The sequence below is a fragment of the Nicotiana tabacum genome, chromosome 4, assembly GCF_000715075.1.
Source record: "Nicotiana tabacum cultivar K326 chromosome 4, ASM71507v2, whole genome shotgun sequence".
Lineage (NCBI taxonomy): Eukaryota > Viridiplantae > Streptophyta > Magnoliopsida > Solanales > Solanaceae > Nicotiana > Nicotiana tabacum.
The window spans coordinates 121051849-121072308 of record NC_134083.1 but is presented as its reverse complement, the minus strand read 5'-3'; the positions used below and the strand labels follow the sequence as shown (position 1 = coordinate 121072308).

The window sequence follows — 20460 nt, the reverse complement described above, 5'->3', positions numbered from 1 at the left end:
ATGTTATGCAACTGTCCTAATTCCACAAAGGGATAAACTTCAACCGAGGGCTCTAAAATGTGTCTTTCTAGGATATTCTTTTGCCAAAATGGGATACAAGTTTTATTGTTTGGATCTGAATTCCAAACAATATGGATCAACCAGGTGTTGCTATGGATCAACTAGATCTGAATTCCTTATTGTTGCTATTAAACATGGTTAAAATTCTACTTTAGATATGAATTCCAAGTTGAAGGTTGATTCTGGGGAACTGTTTTCCCAGCCTGAGAGATACATGAGCTTAATTTGAAAGTTATTGTTCTTGACTCATACCAGATCTGACATTTGTTTTGGTATGCAACATTTAAGTCAGTTTTTGCAAGCACCCAGATTGCCTCATATGACTGTTGCCTTACATATGTTGAAATATCTGAAGGGCACCATTGATGTTGTGTTGTTCTATTCTAATTCTCCTGATTGCACTCTCACAGCCTATTCGGATAGTGATTGGGCAGCTTGCCCTGATACTCGCAAGTTTATTTCTGATTTCTGTCTCTTTTTGGGTGATTGTTTGGTGGCCTCGAAGTATAAGAAACAACCTGTTGTTTCCCTTTCATCAGTTGAAGTTGAATATATGGCTCTCAGTAAAGTGGTGGCTGAACTCACATGGCTCACCATTGCTAAGAATCCAGTTTTTCATGAGAGGACCAAGCATATAGAGGTGAACTGTCACTTTATCCGGAAGAAGTTGGGAGATAGTTTAATCCAGTTATTTCATGTTTCTACTTCCAATTAACTTGCAGACATCTTCACTAAGCTGCTTATTGGGTGCTTCACCATTCTTTCCTGTCCAAGTTGAAGGTGTTCTCCCCCTCCAACTTGAAGGGCGGTATTGGGCTATCTGATTACTTGGCTTCAGGCCCAATAAGGAAGACTTGAATATTGGGTCGCTGTTATTTTATTTGTTCATAGCCACGCATAAATGTATTAGCTATATATGTATAGTTTAGGCATTTTTGTAATAGTCACTCTTTTGTAAATGGGCCAGATATAAATAGAAAACGCCCGCTGGATATTTTAGTTTTGGCCGAAATCATTTCTCTCATTCTTCTGTGTTCTCAAATTTTCCTCTCAAAACCCTAACTAGAATTTCTCCAAATCCAAATCGATTCAAGATGTTTACAAGAACAATTCCCAAAATCTAGTAAATGAAATAAACGCTAAATGTACTATTTAAAGTACCTATTAACTAATAACAAAATGACTAAAACAACCCTTAGCTAACTTGATCCTTCAATTGGACTTTTAAGCTTGACCTTTATCCCTTTAAAGCACTCGGATGACTTAATATCATCTTGAAAGTTCCCCTTGCATTGAGTGTTGATGTGTGCGTTATCAAATCAGCTAGTCTTAAAGTACGGCATTAGATTTTTTTTGCGCCTAATCTTTGTTGTATAAGGATGAGTTATATACCTAACGACATTGAACATAGTTTACTTTCTCCCGATTTACACTAAACTTTGAGTGCAAAACATATATTTTCATATGCATATTTATTAATCATGATTATATATTAATTAATATGCATTGTTACTTTAATTTATAAATGTTAAGAAATTAGTTTGTTGTTAACACCAAGTGCAAATAAATAATTTTTCCATTACTTACTTGTATCCTCTTAATTTCTGTTACTAACATTCGCAACGGTTTGAGTTTATATCTTAAATAAGAAGACAACATCTAGTTAACATGAAAATATTAGTATGAAAGCAAAAGAGACTCAAAATTGACCGGCAATACTATGGAAGAATAAGTGGCCGATGCTCTCTATAAGCTAAAGAATTCATGCCATTGTAATTTTTTTATTGTAGAAGAAAATTATAGGAGGAGAAAACGGTAGAAAAGAAAAAAACATGAATATGTACACATACCTTCATCTGAATTTGAATCTTTAACTTTAGAATTATTTGAATTGTAAGATCTATCTTATTTAAATGAAAGAAGACGGTTGTAGATTCAAGTCTTACGACTGACATTATCAACCAAATACTTGCACGGTTGCAGTAATTAAGTTGGCGGTTACTGTAACAATGATCTAATTATAATGATTCCTCTGAAATGCATATAGATCTATTTAGTTTGAGTTTGAGCAAAGTTGATTGCTAATCATGATGTATATTGTTCAGTCTACATACACTCTAGTTGTATCTGAGCCGACTAACTTGATTCTGACTAGATTTTCCCCTAAAAACAATCAAATCTTTTCAAGAATTCTGTCAAATGACCATTAATATAGTTGCCATAACCAACGATTGAAAAACAATGAAGTGTTTTAGGTTCAGTCTTGAATTGTCAGAATGATCTCTCCCCACCACTATGCAGTGCAAAACTAGAGGGTTCAGCCAGTGTATATATAATGGACGATAACAACAAAAAGAATTTTTCGCTTTTGAAGAAAGATATAGTGAATTTAACCTGTTGTAATATGTAATCTTCCTTATTTTATCGATTACTAATTCCACTTTTTATGGACGGCTGCATGTAGTTATCGTTAGATCACTTGATAAATATAAAAGTTAAGCTTATAGAAGTTAATTATAAACTCTCTGAAGAATGGATTTACAGATTGCTAGGAAGCTGTCTATGGGACAATTATGACAGCAGTCCACACTACAAAATTGAAGAGGCCGAGTACTTAATTATATCTTCCGCCAGTTTCCGGACCTTTGAAATAGAAAAGGAAAAATCACTAAAAGTTAGAATTGTGTAATGTCTATGATGACTTTAGTAGAGTGGTGAAACTAATGAAGTAATCTTCACTGCATGGGATGGTAATTTTATTCAAACTACTCTTCTTCAGCCCAGTGTAATAAATGATCTTGAAACAGAGGATGTGAACAACAAATCTCCTGTAGGTTTCACTAATACAGACAACAAAATGTTCTTTTGGCACATCATTGGGAGTGGCAGAGATGCTTTCATTTCTGGGTGAAATCGTTCGTCCGAAGCTTGTTTTTGGCCTGAGCTATCCCGATTAAACCTCTTCCCATCTTTACGCAAAGAAATGAATTGAAGTTTCGAAGTGTGATGAAATGTATTAACTTGTTTTAAGAATGGAAGCAATCAAAATAAGTGGGTGTTTGTGTGTGTATATATAGGATCACACAAAAGCTGAATGAAGTTGGCAAACATATCAGGTGAAGTTGGTTTTGCAAAGGATCACATGGTTTTGTCTAACCCGTTTCAACACATCCTGTCCTACCACTTAAAATAACAAGCATATCACATTACATAAAAAAGTTATATATATACTGCTGTCTACACCTACTCTTCTTCCTTAATTTGTAGAGGCATTAATTGAACTTGGAATAGCATTATTTAGTGGCATCATCTTTGCCAATTTACCAACAAAGTGGGTAGGTCATCGAGTTCTTGACAATTAAGTCTTAAGCCTGCATAGAGGGAATGAATTAATGTTTCACTTGTTTATCAAATCTAGTACATTGAAATAAAGTATTCATACATGCACGTATGTGAAGTCAAACCTATCATCAAGAAATCTTCTCTCTTAGTTGTTGACTTGTTTCTTCATTTTAAAATTTTCTCTTTTTTTTTTCTTAGTCTTAAAATAGTAATCCACATTGACAAGTGGCACAGCATCTTGTCTATGTTACAATTTGACTTGGAACTTGATAAATTTTGAGTGGACAAACATGAAGTATCATACCTTTCAAATACTAGCTCACTTAGCTGAGTGAGAGCTCTTTCATCAACTACTCTGTAGCTATGCTAGTTAAGGCCAAGCTCTTTTTTTCACCTAAGAGTCAACAAAAATCAGCATTTCTAGTAGTGTAAATTTGACCCTTCCATTTGTTTGAAACTTTTTCAAAACATTAATAAATGATGCCTTCAAATAAGTTTATAAAATGATTAACATAACTTACCATATTTAAACAATATTATTGGATGTCTTTATTAGGTTCCTAGTCCAAATAGTCCAGAATGATTGAATCGCTAAGTTAATTCAAATGGTCCTTGGAAAGAATTTACATGGGTCTAATTGATTTAGTCTCTACTCTTATAAAGAGGGTCTATTGTCCTTTGTTATGAGACGTAGTAGGACATGCTGTCTTCCTCAACAACTGAATGGAGCAACTACTTTGACAATGGGTTGGAAAGATAACCCATGTTATGCTTCATGCATGTTGCTGTTGTCTCTCACCAACACCAACCAAATTCTCTTTACCACTAAACATCTGGATATGTATCACCTAACACTTACCATTTGCCTTTATTTACTTGCTGTAATAGGATTTTGAAAAAAACAAAACCTCTAAACCTCTAATGCTCAGCAAATTCCAAAATTCTAGTTTCTTCTCAACAAAATTCCATGTTCATGTTGCTGACTTGCTATGAACCTTAAGCACAACCAAGCTTGAGACATTATATATGTAAATGTACTAGACAGATATTTCCAACTAGATTTGTATTGAAATTTCTAATATTCTCTCGAGGAGTTTTGACAGTTATAGTGGTGAATAAAATCTACCATGAGATCAATTCTTCCTTTGAAGGTTATAAACTAATTTGCTCGGATTCGGGTGCAGGTGTCCGATACGGGTGCAGATCTAGAGGTCGGATCCAGGTAAGGATACGTGTGCGGGGATTCGGCTAAAAATAATTCAAATATCTAAAATTAAAAAATAAAAATATGTTTAAGTTATGAGACATTATGTGCAAAAGTTACAAGGTATTGCATGAAGGACAAAAATATTAATCAAGAGGAGAATCCCAAAAGGAGATAAAAGGAAAAAGACTAACATAGAAATTTATATTGATGTTTTATACTTAAATACCACACAAGAGAGGAGGGATGGTTTGTGTGGTATCCAATTTTTTGCGTGCACTGATTATAGAAGGACCTGGTTCTTCTATATGTTCCTTATACTATCGTTGCGGAATAATAAATGCAGAAAATACAGAAAATAAAGAACACAAGTATTTTTACCTGAAAAACACATGGCTCAAAAGTTGAAAAAACCACGACCTACTACCGAGTAGGATTTTTTCCAACACTTCACTAAATCACTGAGCCAAAAATAACGTTTCCAAAACTCTTGTAAACCTAAGGATTACCTCTAACCCTCTGTGGCAACCAGCCTCAGGCTGTTGCCACAAATTGAAGGCTTTGTAGGAGGAGTTTTCCTATTCTCAAGATCCAAGGAAAGTTTCCGGGGTGCATAGTAGTACGACCCCATTTCTTGCAAAGAATTCACACATTCCATGAAGCCATCCATCTCGTCATCGTCAAAGTTGAGCAAGACGGCCTCCAACATATCGCCCACATTAATCGTGGCACTTGTATCATCAATAATCACATCGGTCACCAAGTTCACGAAAGAACACACTTCATTGCAATTTGGTTGCCGTATAGATTTGCACACATGTAACAACATCTTTTCACGTGCTATAGTATCAATATGTGGAACCCCACGGATAACTCACGTGTTGTACGGACAACTCACGTGCTACATGGACAACTCACGTGCCCTAGTATTAATACCTCATAGACAGGCCCTCGGCCTCACTCAATCATCAACCTCTCTGATCTTTCGGGCTCTCGGAAGTCACAAAGATCGGCCCAAACAAAGATAACACCGTGTATCAACAAAAATCAAGAAGAGGCTGAGATATGATATGCAAGTAAAACCATGACTGAGTACAAGACATCAATCAGCAAGTAATTCAACAAGTACGCGACCTCTGCGGGTCCCAACAGTAATATCACATAGCCTAAGCATGATTTCTAACATGATTTGCAGTCAAATTTCTATAACACAGGGAGAACAGGTAATTAACAATAGTCTATTCGACTTTACAGTCTTACGGGGAGGACCAAGTCACAATCCCCCACAGTGCACGCCCACACGCCTGTCACCTAGCATGTGCGTCACCTCCAAAATAGTCACATCATACCAAAATCCGGGGTTTCATACCCTCAGGACCAGATTTAAAATTGTTACTTACCTCAAACCGTGCAAAATCCTACTCTGCAATGCCTTTGCCCCTCGAATCAATCTCCACACGCCCTGAATCTAGCCACAAGCAGTACGATATAATTAATGTAGGTTATAGGAACCAATTCCACAAGCAAAACACGAAATTATAAGTCAAAATCCGAAATAGGCTGAAATCGCCCCCCGGGCCCACATCTCGAATCCCGACAAAAGTCACAAAACTCAAAAGCACATTCACTCACGAGTCCAATATACTAAATTTATCAAAATCCGACAACATTTTTCCCTCCAAAAACCCAAAGATCACTCTCCAATTCCCAAGCCCTAATCTCCCGAATCTCACCTCAAAAACTCACCAACTAGGTGTACAATCAGTGGGTAAACACCATTATTGAAGATAAATAGGCACAAGGAACTTACCTCAGCAAACACTTCAAAATCCTCCAAAATTCGAGTTCCAAAATGTGAAAATGGTAAAAAATCTTGAAGTCTTCTATTTATAGGTTCTGCCCAGCAAAACCGCACCTATGGACCTCCTGTCGCAACTGCGACACCGCACTTGCAGAAATTCCATCGCAGGTGCAGATCCCACTTAAGCTCCCAGATTCCGCATCTGCGGTCATATATTCACACCTGTGGGTGCGCACATGTGGGCCCTGTCCGCTTCTGCGATCATTCTCACTCAGGCCTATTTTCGCATCTGCGCCTCCCCTTTCGTATCTGCAGTTTCGCAGATGCGCTCCTAACCTCGCACTTGCACTTTCAGTCCAACCCAACCTTGTCCGCATTTGCGTCCTCCTCTTCGCTTATGCGGGGCCGCACCTGCAGGTTCCCACCGCAGGTACGAAACACCAGAACACCAGAAGAAACCAGCAATGCCTAATTCCAAATTTCCTTCCGATGGGCATCCGAAACACCCGCGAGGCCCTCGGGACCCCAACCAAACATACCAACAAGTCATATAGCCCCATGCGAAATTAGACGAACCTTCGAATCACTCAAAGCAACATCAAAACACCAATTACACCTGGATTCAAGCCTAAAGAACTTTTAAACTTTCAAATTCCACAAACGACGTCGAAACCTACCAAACCATGTCCGTTTGACCTCAAATTGTGCACACAAGTCATATTCAACATTACGGACCTACTCCAACTTCTGGAATCAGAATCCGACCCCGATATCAAAAAGTCAACCCATTGGTCAAACATCCCAAAAATTCGACTTTCGCTATTTCAAGCCAAAATTAGCTACATACCTCAAATTCACAGTCCGGACACGCTCCTAAGTCCAAAATCACCCAATGGAGCTAACGGAATAGACGAAACTCCATTCCGGAGTCGTCTTCACATACTTCCGACTACTGTCAAAATCAAGAGACTTAAACTTTAGTTTTAGGGACTAAATGTCCCATAACACTCCGAAACCAAAAACAATACCTCTCGAGAAGTCACATAAGCGGAAACAGGTACGGGAAAAATAGTAAATAGGAGATCGGGGCTAAGACACTCAAAATGATCGGCCAAGTCGCTACATCCTCCCCCCTTAAAACAATCATTCGCCCTCGAACAAGCATAGAGACATACCTGAAGTGGTGAAAAGATGAGGATAACGGCTGCGCATATCATGCCCGGTATCCCAAGTCGCCTCCTCGACCGGCTGACCCCTCCACTGAACCTTCATAGAAACAATGTTCTTTGACCTTAGTTTTCTGACCTGCCTGTCCAAAATAGTCACTGGATCTTCAACATAAGATAGATCCTTGTCCAACTGGGCTGAGCTGAAATCCAACATGTGAGACGGATCGCCATGATACTTCCGAAGCATAGAAATATGGAATACTGGATGAACTCCTGCTAGACTGGGAGGCAAGGCAAGCTCATAAGCAACCTCCCCAACACGTCACAATACCTCAAATGGACCGATAAACCTCGGGCTCAACTTGCTCTTCTTTCCGAACCTCATAACACCATTCATGGGTGACACCCGGAGCAAGACCCGCTCTCCAACCATGAATGTAATATCGCGAACCTTCCGATCCGCATAACTCTTCTGTCTGGACTGGGCTATGCGTAGTCTATCCTGAATCACCCTAACCTTCTCCAGAGCATCCTGAAACCAAGTTTGTACCCAATAATCTAGCCTCGCCCGGCTCGAACCAAACCACTGGAGACCTACACCTCCTACCATACAAAGCCTCATACGGTGCCATATGGATGCTCGACTGGTAACTGTTGTTGTAAGCAAACTCCGCTAGAGGTAAGAACTGATCCCACAAACCCACAAACTCTATCACATACGCACGAAGCATATCCTCTAATATCTGAATAGTGCGCTCGGAGTATCCGTCCGTCTGAGGGTGAAATGATGTGCTCAACTTCATTCGAGTACCCAACTTATGTTTTACTGCCCTGCAGAACCATGATATAAACTGCATACCCCGGTCAGAAATGATAGATAATGGTATGCCATGAAGCCTGACGATCTCGCGGATGTACACTCGAGCCAACTGCTCGGAAGAATACATAGTCATCACATGAATGAAATGAGTTGACTTGGTCAGCCGGTCCACAATCACCCAAACTGCATCAAACTTCCACTGAGTCCGTGGAAGCCCAACAACGAAATCCATAGTGATCCGCTCCCATTTTCACTTCGGAATCTCTAACTTCTGAAATAACCCACCTGGTCACTAATGCTCATACTTCACCTGCTGGCAATTTAGGCACCAAGCTACATACTCCACTATGTTTTTGTTCATTCTCCTCCACTAGTAATGATGTCTCAAGTACTGATACATCTTCGCGGCACCCGGATGAATAGAATACCGTGAACTGTGAGCCTCCTGGAGAATCAGCTCACGCAAACCATCTACATTGGGGACACATAGCCCGCCATGCATCCTTAATGCACTATCATCCCCAATAGTGACATTCTTAGCATCACCCTGTTGGACTGTGTCCTTAAGGACAAACAGATGGGGTCATCATACTGACGCTCCCTGATACGATCATAAAGAGGAGACCGAGAGACCACACAAGCCAATACTTGACTCGACTCAAAAACATCCAATCTAACAAACTATAGCCCTTTCACTATGGTATCAGAGTCATAGATCCATGGCGGTTTTCGAGCTGATACTTTGAGGAATCTAATATTAGTATCAGTATACTCACTCAATTTTATCGGAGAAGTAAGAAATTAAGAGAGTTCGTCAGAAATTTGGGCGATTCACTTAGGGTTTGCGATCGATCTCATAATTCGCAAATTCCGGCAAAGTGCAAGGTTTTCCTTGAAGATCGACCTTGATTCTACCTTCGATTCACTAATTCCAAGCCTCGTCGATGACGAATTCAACTCTGGAGACCGGGAAGGACGACGGAGAAAAGTTCACGGACATACATCCCAGGCATCCTCTATACTTACATCCCTCCGACAGTCCAGGTAGTGCTCTAATCCCTCAACAACTAATGGGAATAGAAAACTATACGGCTTGGAGTAATTCTATGCGAATAGCTTTATTAGCCAAAAATAAGCTAGGGTTCATAGATGGAAAATATCAGAAAGAACAGTATAATGGTGATTTGGAACATGAATGGGAGAGATGTAATGCTTTCATGTTGTCCTAGATAACTAATTTAGTGTCTAAAGAACTAGCAAATGGTATAATGTACTCAACCAATGCCTATAGTGTTTGGACAGACCTAAAGGAAAGATTTGATAAGAAAAATCTCACTAGAGTTTATCAACTGCTCCGAGAAATTTGTACCACTAGCCAAGGGAGTTTATCAGTGTCAGAATATTACTCAAAATTGAAACGTGCATGGGATGAGTATTAGTCGATGGTACCATTGCCATGTGAATGCACAAAGCATAAAGAATATGCAGAACGCATGGGACAACAAAGACTGGTACAATTTCTGATGGGTCTAAACTGTCACGACCCAAAAAAAATCACTAGTCGTGATGGCACCTAACCCAACCCGTTAGGTAAGCCAATTTCCAACTATCCAATTCCAATGAAATTAATTAAAAGAAAATATCTAAAACCAATACATCTCCCCAAGAACTGGTAGTACAAATTATGAGCTTCTAAGAATAGAGTATACAAAGCGAAAATAAAATAAATACATAGTCTGTTTGAATAATATATAAACAGAGCTTTTATAAATCTAAGGCTACCCTGAACAAGAGGCAGCTACAACAGGAACGCAGGTACATCTTCAAGTCCCGCAACCATCAAGCACAGCAACAACAACAGCCAACATCTGCACGCCATGTGCAGAAGTGTAGTATCAGTACAACCGACCCCATGTACTGAGTAAGTAACAAACCTAGCCGTAGGTTAAAAGTAGTGACGAGCTTCTACCAAGGTCAGGTCCACAACCAATAGTACACAACAATCCATAACAAAATAAAGCAAATAATACCAGAAGTAACTCAGGGATAAAATAATCAGCCAGATAATGATTTTCAAAAATAGTAGTTCTTTCTTTCAAATACATCATTAAAAACCCAAATTGTTTGCCGAAGTTTCCAATAATATGAATAGTTTGAAAACAATAATTTCTCCAAAATATTCTCAATAATAAATAATATATTTCATTTTTCTTCCGGATAACCCGTGTAAAACAAATGCATCACTATGCCCATCTGTCAAAAATGTGTGAGAAATCAGGAATGATGTGATGTTGTACAGTATGAGAAAAAATACATCTCTATGCCTGTATGTCATGTGTGCATGCCAATGCGATGCAACTCAATGATAAAATCATAAACAGCCCCTCGGGCAAAACATCACTCATATACAGCCCCTCGGGCAAAACCTCACAGTCACTCGTGCCACTCAGGCATACCACACAATCACTCTTGTCACTCGGGCATACCTCACAATCACTCATGCCTCCCAGTCACTCAGCACTCGGCACTCGCACTCAGTAGGTACCTGCGCTCACTGGGGGTGTGTACAGACTCCGGAGGGGATCCTTCATCCCAAGCGCTATAATCTGCACGGACAACTCACGTGCGATAATAATAAAGTATGCTGCAGGCGGGCAGCCCCGATCCACACTCATCCTCACAATTCAGGCCCTCGGACTCACTCAGGTATGCTGCAGGCGGGCAGCCCCGATCCACACTCATCCTCACCAATCAGGCCCTCAGCCGATAACAAACATGCTGCGGCGTGCAGCCCGATCCCATAAATATGCAACATGCTGCGGCGTGCAGCCCGATCCCATAAATATGCAACATAAATCAGGCCCTCGGCCTCACTCAGTCATAAACCTCTCAAGCCACTCGGGCATCTCAGTTAAACAGGGCATTCGGCCCAAAGCATTTTTATGCATCAAAATAGAGTCATAAAACTGAGTTATGATATGCAATGAAATGAATATGACTGAGTATGAATTTTCAATTTAACACAATAATTCACAGCAATATGACCTCTGTGGGTCCCAATAATACTGGCACATAGCCTCAACATGATTTGTAATATGCTTTTCAGCTCAATTTCTTTAACACATAAAACCGCATGGAAAATACCAAGGTTATTTAACTATAACATTCCACATAAATAATTATGTCATAATTTCTATAGTGCACGCCCACACGCCCGTCACCTAACATGTGCGTCACCTCCCAACAATTCACAAAATACATATATTCAGGGTTCATACCCTCAACTCCAAGATTAGAAGAGTTACTTACCTCAATCCAAGCAAATTCTTTATTCCAATAAACCTTTTCCTCGTGATTCGGCCTCCGAACGCCTCGAATCTTAGTCAAAATAATTCGATACAATCAACACGAGGTATAGGAATCAATTCCATATGAAAATGCTAATTTTTCATTTCAAGAATGATTTTTCGTCGCCGCGAGCGCCCAGGGTAGCGTGGGGCGCTAGCCCTGGCGCTGGGAATTTTGGGATACTGGAAACTGCGCCACAGGCAGCGCCCCACGCTACCTGTGATGCCCGAAACATCTAAGGGTCTATAAAACGGGGTTCTTGCCATTTTTACTCATTTTTGAGTTTATGGAGCTCGGTTTAGGCGATTTTTGGGCGATTTTCATGAAAAAATATTGTGGTAAGTGTTCCTTATCCTATATTGATTATATTTCATGATTCCATATTCATTTACATCATGAATCCATGAATTTATGGAAGAAAAATCAGATTTTTATAAAATCTTCCAAAAATATAAAATGAAGATTTGAAGGTCAATCCGATGTCGGAATTTGATAATTTTTATATGGTTGGACTCGTATCGAAACGGGTGTTCATCTGCTCTTCGAGCTAAGAATGAGAGAACAGAGAGAGAAGAAAGTTCTGGAAATTTTGACTCTATTATTTCATCTATCTTTACACATGTGTAACCCTTTAAATATATACCCCCTACTCGAACTTCTTCTAACAATACATATAACTATCTATTAGTACTAAACTTATACTAATTAATTATGTACAACTACCATTGCTTATGTACAACATTATACTGCACATGTTGATTTCAACAAATTATTTTTCTGCAAATAAATAGATTTTAAATGAAGAAGATGGGAATATACTTACAGCATCAAAGTCCTTGTTGATTGTCCTTAGGTAGTGATCAGAAGGATTCCTCATAGTTGTACACGGGAAGCCATTCAACGCAAAAAACTGAAAAAATATTAGTATTAAAGATTCATCATCAACTAATTTTAGACTTTTCATAATATTGAGTGACATCATTGTTATAGATTTAACTTATATCGACTGATTTATCAGTGTAATTTAACCTGTTATAGTAAGTTGTCTGTTTTATTTTCAGGTGATTAATTTCACTTATTATGAACCATGATAATGTTTTAAAAAAATAATCTTTTGTACTATATAGAAGTTAAACTCCTGTGACTATAGTGTTATAATACCTCATTTGCTGCAGAAATGGAACCAAAGTAGACAGTCCTACCAGAGGAGAGAAGGCAAAGATTGTGGAAAAGCTCAAAAACTTCACTACTTGGTTGATGAATAGAAGCAACAACAGTTCTTCCATCTTGTTTAGCCAATTGAACTATTCGATTCATAACATGGTAAGATGCTGCACTATCAAGTCCACTAGTTGGCTCGTCAAGGAAAAGAAGCTTTGGACGTGTTAGTATTTCAATGCAAATACTAACTCTTCTTTTTTGTCCACCACTTAATCCTTTTACACTCCACCCTCCAATTCTAGTATTCATTGCATCTTGTAAACCCATTTCTCTGATTGTTGCTTCAGCTCTTTCTTTCTTCTCGGATCTTGACATTGAATCTGGTAATTGGAGTTGTGCTGAATAATATATTGCTTCTCTCACTGTTAGTGTTGTCATCAGGGTATCATCTTGTGTCACATAAGCCTTTTGAAAAAGAAAAATATAAATAAAAGGATGTCATTTAATTAGTCACTAAACAAGCCTATAAAATATATCATAGTTTTAACATGCTATATTCCTAAAAATACTAAGTTAAAGTGTTAAACTCTGTTTTACACATTATATAGAAGTTAAACTCGACAAGAAAGAGGTGAGTTATTAGTTCTCCTTACCGATGTGCCAAAAGCAAGAGCTTGCCTCCGACCATTGACGAGGATTTCTCCAGTTTGTCTGGTGTTGGAATCCAATCTCCCTGCAATCAATGGTATTTTGCGTAAGTGGTGTTACACTTAAAAAAAAAAAGTAAACAAATGATTATTTTTTTTACCATAACACCAAACTCGGAGAATAAACTATGTCCCCGAGAAACGTTATGACTTGTAAAACAAGTAGAATATCATTAAGAATTTCTTTTTAAATAGATTTTAGATTTTAAATATTTTATCCTTAATAATAAACTTTTTTTTAGAGCCACTATTGTGATTTGTCATTTTTTTCTTACTTTTTTAAAGGAAAATATCTGGACGAATCACATGTCATTAGGATTAGGACTCTTTAACTTATAATAAATAAGTAAAAAATGTGCCCAAACTAAACAAAACGCTTAGAATCGAACCCACAACACACACTAGCATAATGAACTATGTTACCATTGGACTGGAGCACTTCACTTGTTCAAATGGTGTCACTGTAATAATATTTTACCGTTATTTCGTTTTTAATTTATCATTTATTCATAAATTTAGTGTTTTTTTTTGTGAAGCTTGTAAAGGTATGTATCCGCCCCTGCCTGCAATAGTATTAATTCCCAGCTTAAAATCAGATTTACAAACTTAAACATAAATTCTTGTTTTATTCCTCTGTTTTCTACGGTATAGAGGAAACGGGTGGGGTCAGAAATGTATACTGAGCAATGTGAACGTGGATTTCATAGAAAGATATTGTTAGTTAGCGTTTTACCATAGATTTTCAAATTTATTTTAAAAAATTTGATTTGTGTGAAGTTTGATTTGAAGATAAAAATCTGTTTGGACATATATCACTTTTTTTTGAAAAAACATGAAATGTGACTTATACTCATAAGTTCTAAAAATTATCAAAAATAGTCAACAATACCAAACAAATAAACTAGCTAATCCTGTATACGTAGAACCTTCATCGGTGCCATTCATTAATATTATCACAAACCATAGTCCTAAACATAGATATGTTTGGCACAAAATTATCATTTTTATAATGAACTACATAATACACTATCCTAAAATCATAACCTGACATTTTAATACAAATGTTAATAACACAATTACTAGCCACTATAATTCGTCAAATTGCAATAATATTACCAGATCCACCAGTCCAAAAGAAAATGATTGTAATTAGCTGGTGGGTTGGGTCATAATAGATGGTGGACTTTTTTATAAAATATAAAAGTTTGGGGTAATTTTTGAAATTATTAAAAAAAATAAACGGTGATATTTTAGGCCAAAAACAAGCCTATAGCTAGTTTTGGGATTTGGAAATTTTGTTTTAAAAATTTACCAAAACATGAATAAAATCTATAAACAAACATATTTTGTCAAAAAAAATTGAAAAAAATTTGGCAAAATCTACTGCCAAACGGGACTTATTTATTTTTTAATGTATCGACTAGCTAACAACTAGCGGGGTCTTTTTTAGATGGAGTAAAACATTTCTTTTTTTTAAATATATGGTTTAGATGGACCAATTCCTAGCATCAAATTAATCACCGAGGGATGTGACCACATAAATTTTTTACCTATCTATATTACATATAAAATTTATTTACTTTTCCTAATCAAATTTTAACTTAATTATATTAGCATATACAAATTACCAATTATATACAAATTAATATTAATGAGCACCCATTTATATTATGAATTGAATAAGGAAAAAATTATTTCTCATCCCCTCTCTCTCTCTCTCTCATTCTCCGTTCTTTCCCCAATTTTTCTTCCTTCATTTTTTTCTGCTTTTCCCCCTTTATTTTCAGAAAAATCATCAGTGAATTTCAATTGTTTTAATATAGAGTTTTAACTTATCAATTTTCTTTCATGTTGCGCAATTGGTGTTCGAATTAAAATTGTCAATCAATAAATTTTGAAGGTGTTTGATTCTCCACTATTGACAGCCATTAAAAAGCTCCGAAGCTTTGAATTCGAATTTGGGTTTTCAAAAATTATTGTTTGTTTGAATTGGGTGTTGTTGCAAATAATTAAAAATATTCTTTGGAGTTTATATCTCGTGTTTGGTGAAGATTAGACTTGATTTTGGCTGAATTTCAGACTGAAACTCGAAGAAGAAGAAGAAGAAGAAGAAAGAAAGAAGAAGAAGAAGAAGAAGAAGAAGAATACATGACATACAATATCCTTACGAAATTGTATTAAAGTTGTATGTAAATTGTATTATGTTATATTATACATTTTTTTATTTGAATGTTGTATGAAAGTTAAAAAATAGTTGTATAATGTACGAATCGTCCTATGAAATTTGTATTTAAGTTATAAATACTATCTTTTTATATTTATTTATATGTATCAAAATTAGATTAAAAGAGTAAGTTTTGATTGGAATTTCATAGAGAAAGAAAAACACACCACTTACAAAATATATACAAATCATATACAAAATACACAAAAAGACATATTGTATAAAATTTGTATGAGAATTATATTTAAGTTGTAGGATGTTGTATTCTGCCTATTGATAAATCATAGTTAAATGAAAGAAGTCAATATGCAAACACATATTATATATACATTGATTGAAGGACAAGCCATGTTGTGATTCAAGGTAACTTTTTATAATTTCGGGCTCATGGACAAGCCATGTTATGATTTCTTAAATTGGGATTAACCTTATGATATGAAAGGTAGAGCAATGAATAGCAAATAATTTCTGATAGGGGTTTATGAAAGATTCTACGCTGCTAAAGTTGTTTTATGTATTACTGAGTTTAGTGTGTTTCTTTGTTGAGTCCCATCCTAGATTAGGGAGCGGCGTCTTGGTGGGTCTCTTAGTTCTGTAACAATATGTTGTGCCTTAGGGTTTGTTATCCCTAGTCAGTAGGGTTTGTTACTAATGGACGAAGTTTAATTTCTGGTTTCTTGTCTGATTTTGCCAGAAATTAGTAGTAAGACTTTAGAGTCTTCGATCCTGACATGTGATACTTATTATTTACCCCAAAATTGGATAACAATTGAATTTATACGCGATTTTAAGGATATGTGATCTAATTTGATACAAAGTGAGAAATCAGATAAAAAATGGAAGAATAAGTAAAAAAATAAATGCGAACCATGAAGATTGAACAACTTAATCCTCGCAAGGTTAACTTCCTTCGAATTTAGATGTGATATTATTGAAGCCAGGATAATATTAACAAAGCTGAAAAAATAGTATCTTGTTCTTTGAAGTGAGTTACAATGTCTCCCAATTAGTGAGTTTCTTCTCTATATATTTAGGGAGATTAGGCTTTTAAGACATTATTTTATGTGAAATTATGTAGACCGTTAGCTCCTTTTTTGACTTAATCCCGTGATTTCCGCCATAAAGATTGGTTAATGGCAAGAATCACGGATCCTTGTCGGATGAGTTGGTAAAGTTCTTCTTCGAGGCCGTTAGAAGCAAGATCAGTCGTGCCTTTGGTAAACTCGAGGGCAAATCTGATGGTATTGTCGAACTTCGAACCTCGATATCGATCTCGGTTTCATCTATACCTTCGATCTTTTATAAATGTGCCGAGTCCGATCTATTGTTTCAGATGCTAGATCAAGCATCGAGCTCGGTTCAATCCGCATACACTTATCTCGCAAAAGTTGGAAGAGAGAGGTATCTATTGTGGTCCATGTGCACCAGCATAAATAGATGAAGAACGAAGGAAAAGAGATCGAAGTGAATTATGAAGTGATTATATTTTGAATTAGTCTTTTGTAAAAATGATTAAATCTATATATTGTAATTGTTTTTTCTTTTGGGGGAAACTGGAGAGATAAAAACTGGAGAGTAGTCATGTCCTCCTTATTGAAAGAGGAGTGGACAGAAAATAGGAAAATGATGTAATTAAGTCCCTAATTTAAGGCACTAATAATAGATTGTATATATATTGTAAGTAATCTTTGTTTAGGATGGGTAATATATAAAATTAGGATAATTTTGGTAAATAAGTTTCAAATATTATATAGGAAGGAAAAAATCTTCCCCCTTACTAGGCCTATTTGTACAATTTAGAGGTATCAAATTTGCGGGTTAAGCTGATTTTGGGCGGATTAAAATGGGCCGAGTCAATAAATGAGTGAATCAATGACCCGCCAAAAAGTTATTTGGTCTGAGATGGGCTGGGTCAAAATAAGCTAAATTTGGGTCATAACCCAACCCGCCCAACTCTTATCAAGTTTTAATTAATGTGTGTTATTTTCGTATGGATTATTTAATTACTAAATAAGACTTTTTTTTATGGTGACATATAACATATCAAACAAAAAAGAATTATTTTAAAGATATTTTCAGAAAGTCACTCATGGATCAATTTGGGATAAAAATCAGCTCAACTTTAGATAAGCTCAGATGAGCTGGATCAAGATGGACTGAGTTCAATAAATAGGTGGATCAATGACTGACCTAATCTTGGATAGGTTGGGCGGGTCAAATGGGGTTGGGCTCAAATTTTCACCCACAGTATAACTTTGGGGCTTTTGTATTTATACCCGGTTTTGGAGTCACAATTGAATCTATACCCATTTTGCAAAAAAGTTTGCAAGCGTACCCACTTTACGATCAACTTCAGACTTATCGGGTCTGAAGTTAAAAAACTTTAGCCTGAAGTAAAAAAATTGCACTTCAAATGCACTTAAGGCCAAATAGGTCTGAAGTTTACCAATGGTTTCATGCACTTAAGGCTAATAAGTCTAAAGTGAACAATTGCACTTCAAATGCACTTAAGGCCAATAAGTCTGAAGTGAAAAATTATACTTCAAATGCACTTAAGGCCAAAAAGTCTGAAGTGCAACAAACGTTTTCATTCATTTAAGGCCAATAAGTCTGAAGTGAAAATTTGCACTTCGGATGCACTTAAAACCAAATAGGTCTGAAGTGTAACCAATAATTTCATGCACTTAAGGCCAATAAGTCTGAAGTGAAAAATTGCACTTCAGATGCATTTAAGGCCAAAAGGTCTGAAGTGCAACAAACGTTTTGCTACACTTAAGGCCAATAAGCTTGAAGTGAAAAATTGCACTTCAAATGCACTTAAGGCCGAAAGGTTTGAAGTGCAACAAACATTTTCATTCACTTAAGGCCAATAAGTCTGAAGTGAAAATTTGCACTTCAGATGCACTTAAGGCCAAATAGGTCTGAAGTATAACCAATGGTTTCATGCACTTAAGGCCAATAAGTTTGAAGTGAAATATTGCACTTCAGATGCACTTAATGCCAAAAGGTCTGAAGTGCAACAAATGTTTTGCTACACTTAAGACCAATAAGTCTAAAGTGAAAAATTGCATTTCAGATGCACTTAAGGCCAAAAGGTCTGAAGTGCAACTAACGTTTTTATGTACTTAAGGCCAAATAGGCCTGAAGTGCAAATTGCCCAGAAACAAAAATTTGTTGTTCGAATTATAACAACCCAATATACGATTTAATACCTAAATCTACTCCAAATGAGCTCAAATTCGAAACATAATTATAACCTCCAAATATCATCAGGAACAATCCCCAATCATCAATTTGTCAAAACAACAATAAATCTAATGAACCCATTTTGCAATTAAGAAAAAGAAGAAGAAGAAACCCTAAGCAATAGTAAAAAATAAAACGTCATAACAGCTCACCATTGTAAAATATCATAAACTACATTAAAATATGTTCACAACCACCATATAAAAAAATCATTGTCACCTGAAGAAGAAGAAGAAGAAGAAGAAGAAGAAGAAGAAGAAGAAAGAGGCGTGAAGTTGTTTAAAAAGTGGGTACAAGTTAAAACTTTAAAAAAAAATGGGTATAGGTTAAAAGAGACGACCAAATAGGGTGCCTGCAAAATTTTTACTATAACTTTAGATTAGTCGGACTAATAAACTTAGACTATTTAACCAAAACAATTGCAGTATTAGAATAGTACCTGCTAAAGTATCAAGAAGAGTAGATTTGCCACAACCAGAAGGACCCATAATGGCCAAGACTTGACCAGGTTGTACATAACCAGTCAGCCCCTGCAATATAGCTCTCCTCCCTGTTTTCTTGTCCGGCACTGTCACCCACAAATCTTTCCATGTCAAGTATATACCTTCATTACCACCACCTGTATTAAAAGGGACTACTTCATATGCAAAACCAGTAGTAGTACTATTTCCCTTTATCTCTTCCCTAAATATTGGTGGTGCTTCATATTTTTCCATTTCTAAGAACCTCTTTATCTCAGAATCAACCCTAAGAGATGGTGCTTCAATAGTAGCAATATGAGGTGGTGGACTATTACTAAATGGGAAATTTTTGGTTGGGTTGTTGTTGTTAAAAGGAATATCATCTTGAGAATAAGTGACACTTTCATTATCTGTTTCAGATTCTTGGCGTCTATGTGGTGATCTATTTGGACTAGGTGTCCATCTCGGAACATTATCCTGTAACTCCATTCCTAATATTTTTTCTCTCTATCTGCTGCTAGTTGCTGGGATTCTATATATATAGGAGAGAAGAAGATAAAGAGAAAGGCATATATGGAAATAAGTAAAGCTAATGCATGGAATAATGAGAGTGGTGAAAGAGGGTTCATATACCGTCAAACCTTTATATAACAGTCTCATTTGTTCCGAAAGATTTTTGGCTGTTATAGTAAAGTGCAGTTATAGAGAACATATATTATGACATAATATAATATTCGGTTCTGAGAATAACTCGGCATTTATAGTGAATAGTTATTATATAAGAATATTGATACAGAGAGGTGACCATTTATATAATGAAAATGAGGGAGGTGTTTGGAAATTAGAGTAATAATCTAGTTGTATAAAATAGTTAAATTAAATAAACCAGATTGACTTCAAACAAGGCATGGAAACTA

At 36.5% G+C, this 20460-nt stretch overlaps 1 protein-coding gene across 2 annotated transcripts; it reads right to left on the bottom strand.

Moving 5' to 3' along the window:
- Positions 1–10078: 10078 nt before the first annotated feature.
- LOC107767441 (ABC transporter G family member 1-like) lies at positions 10079–20162 on the bottom strand. Of its 2 annotated transcripts, XM_075252376.1 has the most exons (6): positions 19522–20162; positions 13559–13638; positions 12906–13370; positions 12568–12654; positions 11706–11774; positions 10079–10264 (listed from the first exon to the last, which is right to left on the bottom strand). In XM_075252376.1, the coding sequence occupies exons 1-6, from the start codon at positions 20030–20032 to the stop codon at positions 10220–10222; spliced, it is 1257 nt and encodes a 418-aa protein (XP_075108477.1). In that variant the 5' UTR covers positions 20033–20162; the 3' UTR covers positions 10079–10219. The 2 variants fall into 2 exon arrangements, with proteins under 2 accessions (XP_075108477.1, XP_016441937.2); XM_016586451.2 differs by lacking the exon at positions 11706–11774 and having other exon boundaries at positions 19522–20161.
- Positions 20163–20460: the final 298 nt, after the last annotated feature.

Bases quoted from the DNA above. Each gene is read 5' to 3' on its own strand.
- LOC107767441 (XM_075252376.1), bottom strand. From the start codon at position 20,032: ATGGAGTTACAGGATAATGTTCCGAGATGGACACCTAGTCCAAATAGA. The intron at 12,655-12,905 runs GTATTATAACAC...ATATTTTTTCAG, and splicing joins CCATTTCTGCAGCAAATGAG to TTTTTTGCGTTGAATGGCTT. The intron at 10,265-11,705 runs GTAAGTAACTCT...CATGGCGTGCAG, and splicing joins AAGAATTTGCTTGGATTGAG to ATGTTGGCTGTTGTTGTTGC.